The sequence below is a fragment of the Hyperolius riggenbachi genome, chromosome 9 (assembly GCF_040937935.1).
Source record: "Hyperolius riggenbachi isolate aHypRig1 chromosome 9, aHypRig1.pri, whole genome shotgun sequence".
NCBI lineage: Eukaryota > Metazoa > Chordata > Amphibia > Anura > Hyperoliidae > Hyperolius > Hyperolius riggenbachi.
This window is the reverse complement of record NC_090654.1, coordinates 4,635,303-4,642,589: the sequence shown is the minus strand read 5'-3', so window position 1 is coordinate 4,642,589 and position 7,287 is coordinate 4,635,303. Positions and strand designations below refer to the sequence as shown.

The 7,287-nt window shown below is 52.9% G+C and overlaps 1 protein-coding gene across 1 annotated transcript in view; it reads right to left on the bottom strand.

The window, feature by feature from the left end:
• Positions 1–1,721: 1,721 nt before the first annotated feature.
• Positions 1,722–7,287, bottom strand: part of XRCC6 (X-ray repair cross complementing 6) — a 67,268-nt gene continuing 61,702 nt past the window's right edge. Inside the window, exons 7-8 of the mRNA XM_068252808.1 lie at positions 5,410–5,596; positions 1,722–1,922 (exon numbers count right to left, since the gene is read on the bottom strand). Of these exons, the coding sequence (XP_068108909.1) occupies positions 1,722–1,922; positions 5,410–5,596 (388 nt within the window). The remainder of the gene's footprint in view (positions 1,923–5,409; positions 5,597–7,287) is intronic.

Sequence of the window (7,287 nt, the reverse complement as noted above, 5' to 3'; positions counted from 1 at the left end):
CTGCAGGAATAACAGTGTATACATAGAATAATGTGTGCTGCCCCCTGCAGGAATAACAGTGTATACATAGAATAATGCGTGCTGCCCCCTGCAGGAATAACAGTGTATACATAGAATGTGTGCTGCCCCCTGCAGGAATAACAGTGTATACATAGAATGTGTGCTGCCCCCTGCAGAAATAACAGTGTATACATGGAATAATGTGTGCTGCCCCCTGCAGGAATAACAGTGTATACATAGAATAATGCGTGCTGCCCCCTGCAGGAATAACAGTGTATACATAGAATAATGTGTGCTGCCCCCTGCAGGAATAACAGTGTATACATGGAATGTGTGCTGCCCCCTGCAGGAATAACAGTGTATACATAGAATAATGTGTGCTGCCCCCTGCAGGAATAACAGTGTATACATAGAATAATGTGTGCTGCCCCCTGCAGGAATAACAGTGTATACATAGAATAATGTGTGCTGCCCCCTGCAGGAATAACAGTGTATACATGGAATAATGTGTGCTGCCCCCTGCAGGAATAACAGTGTATACATGGAATAATGTGTGCTGCCCCCTGCAGGAATAACAGTGTATACATGGAATAATGTGTGCTGCCCCCTGCAGGAATAACAGTGTATACATAGAATAATGTGTGCTGCCCCCTGCAGGAATAACAGTGTATACATGGAATAATGTGTGCTGCCCCCTGCAGGAATAACACTGTATACATAGAATAATGTGTGCTGCCCCCTGCAGGAATAACAGTGTATACATAGAATAATGTGTGCTGCCCCCTGCAGGAATAACAGTGTATACATGGAATAATGTGTGCTGCCCCCTGCAGGAATAACAGTGTATACATAGAATAATGTGTGCTGCCCCCTGCAGGAATAACAGTGTATACATGGAATAATGTGTGCTGCCCCCTGCAGGAATAACAGTGTATACATGGAATAATGTGTGCTGCCCCCTGCAGGAATAACAGTGTATACATAGAATAATGTGTGCTGCCCCCTGCAGGAATAACAGTGTATACATGGAATAATGTGTGCTGCCCCCTGCAGGAATAACACTGTATACATAGAATAATGTGTGCTGCCCCCTGCAGGAATAACAGTGTATACATAGAATAATGTGTGCTGCCCCCTGCAGGAATAACAGTGTATACATGGAATAATGTGTGCTGCCCCCTGCAGGAATAACAGTGTATACATAGAATAATGTGTGCTGCCCCCTGCAGGAATAACAGTGTATACATGGAATAATGTGTGCTGCCCCCTGCAGGAATAACAGTGTATACATGGAATAATGTGTGCTGCCCCCTGCAGGAATAACAGTGTATACATAGAATAATGCGTGCTGCCCCCTGCAGGAATAACAGTGTATACATAGAATAATGTGTGCTGCCCCCTGCAGGAATAACAGTGTATACATAGAATAATGTGTGCTGCCCCCTGCAGGAATAACAGTGTATACATAGAATGTGTGCTGCCCCCTGCAGGAATAACAGTGTATACATAGAATAATGTGTGCTGCCCCCTGCAGGAATAACAGTGTATACATAGAATGTGTGCTGCCCCCTGCAGGAATAACAGTGTATACATAGAATAATGTGTGCTGCCCCCTGCAGGAATAACAGTGTATACATGGAATAATGTGTGCTGCCCCCTGCAGGAATAACAGTGTACACATAGAATAATGCGTGGGGTGTATCTGCACACCACCATCACCTCTATCTCTCTCTGACATCACCATAATACTCACCAGTCACCAGGGACTCCTCCGGGTAAACAAACTGCATAGGTTTGATAAAATGATGCTTCTTCAGGAAACTGATGGGTTTAAAACCGATGAGAACCAAGCTGGGATCATCAAATCTCTTCAGCTCGTCAGTCTCCTCCTTCTCCATCACAATCTGCTTGTTGCTATAAGTCTGAAATAACAGAACATAGGGCAGAATGCAATACTTACACCAGTGTACTACCAACAGAGAGCTCATCTGTTACTCCTTCTGCCACTACCTGTGACGTCACTTCCTTCTGCCAAGTACCTGTGACGTCACTTCCTTCTGCTACTACCAGCGACGGTCACTGCCTTCTGCCACTACCAGCGACGTCACTGCCTTCTGCCACTACCAGCGACGTCACTGCCTTCTGCCACTACCAGCGACGTCACTGCCTTCTGCCACTACCAGCGACGTCACTGCCTTCTGCCACTACCAGCGACGTCACTTCCTTCTGCCACTACCTGTGACGTCACTTCCTTCTGCCAAGTACCTGTGACGTCACTTCCTTCTGCCAAGTACCTGTGACGTCACTTCCTTCTGCTACTACCAGCGACGTCACTGCCTTCTGCCACTACCAGCGACGTCACTTCCTTCTGCCACTACCTGTGACGTCACTTCCTTCTGCCAAGTACCTGTGACGTCACTTCCTTCTGCCAAGTACCTGTGACGTCACTTCCTTCTGCTACTACCAGCGACGTCACTGCCTTCTGCCACTACCAGCGACGTCACTGCCTTCTGCCACTACCAGCGACGTCACTGCCTTCTGCCACTACCAGCGACGCCACTGCCTTCTGCCACTACCAGCGACGTCACTGCCTTCTGCCACTACCAGCGACGTCACTTCCTTCTGCCAAGTACCTGTGACGTCACTTCCTTCTGCCAAGTATCTGTGACGTCACTTCCTTCTGCCAAGTACCTGTGACGTCACTTCCTTCTGCTACTACCAGCGACGTCACTGCCTTCTGCCACTACCAGCGACGTCACTGCCTTCTGCCACTACCAGCGACGTCACTGCCTTCTGCCACTACCAGCGACATCACTGCCTTCTGCCACTACCAGCGACGTCACTGCCTTCTGCCACTACCTGCGACGTCACTGCCTTCTGCCACTACCTGCGACGTCACTTCCTTCTGCCACTACCTGCGACGTCACTTCCTTCTGCCACTACCTGCGACGTCACTTCCTTCTGCCACTACCTGCGACGTCACTGCCTTCTGCCACTACCTGCGACGTCACTGCCTTCTGCCACTACCTGCGACGTCACTGCCTTCTGCCACTACCTGCGACGTCACTGCCTTCTGCCACTACCTGCGACGTCACTGCCTTCTGCCACTACCTGCGACGTCACTTCCTTCTGCCACTACCTGCGACGTCACTTCCTTCTGCCACTACCTGCGACGTCACTTCCTTCTGCCACTACCTGCGACGTCACTTCCTTCTGCCACTACCTGCGACGTCACTTCCTTCTGCCACTACCTGCGACGTCACTTCCTTCTGCCACTACCTGCGACGTCACTGCCTTCTGCCACTACCTGCGACGCCACTGCCTTCTGCCACTACCAGCGACGTCACTGCCTTCTGCCACTACCTGCGACGTCACTGCCTTCTGCCACTACCTGCGACGTCACTTCCTTCTGCCACTACCTGCGACGTCACTTCCTTCTGCCACTACCTGCGACGTCACTTCCTTCTGCCACTACCTGCGACGTCACTTCCTTCTGCCACTACCTGCGACGTCACTGCCTTCTGCCACTACCTGCGACGCCACTGCCTTCTGCCACTACCAGCGACGTCACTGCCTTCTGCCACTACCTGCGACGTCACTGCCTTCTGCCACTACCTGCGACGTCACTGCCTTCTGCCACTACCTGCGACGTCACTGCCTTCTGCCACTACCAGCGACATCACTGCCTTCTGCCACTACCAGCGACGTCACTTCCTTCTGCCAAGTACCTGTGACGTCACTTCCTTCTGCCAAGTACCTGTGACGTCACTTCCTTCTGCCACTACCAGCGACATCACTGCCTTCTGCCACTACCAGCGATGCCACTGCCTTCTGCCACTACCAGCGACGTCACTGCCTTCTGCCACTACCAGCGATGTCACTGCCTTCTGCCACTACCTGCGACATCACTTCCTTCTGCCACTACCTGCGACGTCACTTCCTTCTGCCACTACCTGCGACGTCACTTCCTTCTGCCACTACCTGCGACGTCACTGCCTTCTGCCACTACCTGCGACGTCACTGCCTTCTGCCACTACCTGCGACGTCACTTCCTTCTGCCACTACCTGCGACGTCACTGCCTTCTGCCACTACCTGCGACGTCACTGCCTTCTGCCACTACCTGCGACGTCACTGCCTTCTGCCACTACCTGCGACGTCACTGCCTTCTGCCACTACCTGCGACGTCACTTCCTTCTGCCACTACCTGCGACGTCACTTCCTTCTGCCACTACCTGCGACGTCACTTCCTTCTGCCACTACCTGCGACGTCACTTCCTTCTGCCACTACCTGCGACGTCACTGCCTTCTGCCACTACCTGCGACGTCACTGCCTTCTGCCACTACCTGCGACGTCACTTCCTTCTGCCACTACCTGCGACGTCACTTCCTTCTGCCACTACCTGCGACGTCACTTCCTTCTGCCACTACCTGCGACGTCACTTCCTTCTGCCACTACCTGCGACGTCACTTCCTTCTGCCACTACCTGCGACGTCACTTCCTTCTGCCACTACCTGCGACGTCACTGCCTTCTGCCACTACCTGCGACGCCACTGCCTTCTGCCACTACCAGCGACGTCACTGCCTTCTGCCACTACCTGCGACGTCACTGCCTTCTGCCACTACCTGCGACGTCACTTCCTTCTGCCACTACCTGCGACGTCACTTCCTTCTGCCACTACCTGCGACGTCACTTCCTTCTGCCACTACCTGTGACGTCACTTCCTTCTGCCACTACCTGCGACGTCACTGCCTTCTGCCACTACCTGCGACGCCACTGCCTTCTGCCACTACCAGCGACGTCACTGCCTTCTGCCACTACCTGCGACGTCACTGCCTTCTGCCACTACCTGCGACGCCACTGCCTTCTGCCACTACCAGCGACGTCACTGCCTTCTGCCACTACCTGCAACGTCACTGCCTTCTGCCACTACCTGCGACGCCACTGCCTTCTGCCACTACCTGCGACGTCACTGCCTTCTGCCACTACCTGCGACGTCACTGCCTTCTGCCACTACCTGCGACGTCACTGCCTTCTGCCACTACCTGCGACGTCACTTCCTTCTGCCACTACCTGTGATGTCACTTCCTTCTGCCACTACCTGTGACGCCACTGCCTTCTGCCACTACCTGCGACGTCACTTCCTTCTGCCACTACCTGTGACGTCACTTCCTTCTGCCACTACCTGCAACGTCACTGCCTTCTGCCACTACCTGCGACGCCACTGCCTTCTGCCACTACCTGCGACGTCACTGCCTTCTGCCACTACCTGCGACGTCACTGCCTTCTGCCACTACCAGCGACGCCACTGCCTTCTGCCACTACCTGCGACGCCACTGCCTTCTGCCACTACCTGCGACGTCACTGCCTTCTGCCACTACCTGTGACATCACTTCCTTCTGCCACTACCTGTGATTTCTTTATGTCGCTGGGAAGGAGTAGGCTTCCATTCTCCCGATTGAAAGAACGTGTTTTGGTTTTCACTGGTTCGTTGTTTTCCCGGTAAAGTTTGATAGGTGATGGTTTCATGGCTTTCTGGATCAAGTTATAGACACCGACGGCAAGACTGACATCATTCCCCAACTTCAGGGAAATCCTGCATTGGATGAAACAAAACCGGCAAACTCAGCATCTGCCTGGCCTACAATGCGTGACACATTGCCATGCATACACAGGAGAGGCAGAGGAAGGGGGATTGGAGGAGGAGCGGGTACAGGCACGGTACAAGGGGTACAGAGGATGAAATAATGGAGCTACGCATCAGGTATTACAAGGTATCACCACTGCTTGACATTAACAGAGGCAAACTGACGTTTTAATACCAACAGCGGTTGGGTAGTGGTTAATACCCAAGTGGTAACACTTGAGACGGGCCTCTGGACGAAACCTTGTGTTTTTTAGTGGTTATAGTACTTAAAATAAACCTGCAAATTTTGCATAAATCCAGGTAGAGACCCAGTCTTTCTTCTATTTGGATAGTGGTCAATAATTCTTCAGGTAGCAACCTACAGAAACGGAACAGAAAACCTGCAGGGTGTGACCATCACTTGCCTTTCCCACGTAGACCGTCTTGTACAAAACTCGGCAGGTTGGCCGTTCCCGACATCTAGGAGAGCCAATCCCGTCTCGTCTGTATGCCCGACTCCTCAATTTTCCCCCATAAATCCCTGCCAGATACCTGCACAACCCTCTCCTCAATTATCCCCCAGCAATCCCTGCCGGATACCTGCACAGGGCTCTCCTCAATTATCCCCCAGAATTCCCTGCCGGATACCTGCACAGGGCTCTCCTCAATTATCCCCCTGAGATCCCTGCTGGTTACCGTACCTGCAAAGCCCTCTCCTCAATTATCCCCCAGCAATCCCTGCCGGTTACCTGCACAGCCCTCTCCTCAATTATCCCCCAGCAATCCCTGCCGGTTACCTGCAAAGCCCTCTCCTCAATTATCCCCCAGAAATCCCTGCCGGTTACCTGCACAGCGCTCTCCTCAATTATCCCCCAGAGATCCCTGCTGGTTACCTGCACAGGGCTCTCCTCAATTATCCCCCAGAGATCCCTGCTGGTTACCTGCACAGCGCTCTCCTCAATTATCCCCCAGAGATCCCTGCTGGTTACCTGCACAGGGCTCTCCTCAATTATCCCCCAGACATCCCTGCCGGTTACCTGCACAGCGCTCTCCTCAATTATCCCCCAGAGATCCCTGCTGGTTACCTGCACAGGGCTCTCCTCAATTATCCCCCAGAGATCCCTGCTGGTTACCTGCAGAGCGCTCTCCTCAATTATCTTCCAGAGATCCCAGCTGGTTACCTGCACAGCCCTCTCCTCAATTATCCCCCAGAGATCCCTGCTGGTTACCTGCAGAGCGCTCTCCTCAATTATCCCCCAGAGATCCCTGCTGGTTACCTGCACAGGGCTCTCCTCAATTATCCCCCAGCAATCCCTGCTGGTTACCTGCACAGGGCTCTCCTCAATTATCCCCCAGAGATCCCTGCTGGTTACCTGCAAAGCCCTCTCCTCAATTATCCCCCAGAGATCCCTGCTGGTTACCTGCACAGGGCTCTCCTCAATTATCCCCCAGAGATCCCTGCTGGTTACCTGCACAGGGCTCTCCTCAATTATCCCCCAGAGATCCCAGCTGGTTACCTGCACAGGGCTCTCCTCAATTATCCCCCAGAGATCCCTGCTGGTTACCTGCAGAGCGCTCTCCTCAATTATCTTCCAGAGATCCCAGCTGGTTACCTGCACAGGGCTCTCCTCAATTATCCCCCAGACATCCCTGCTGGTTAC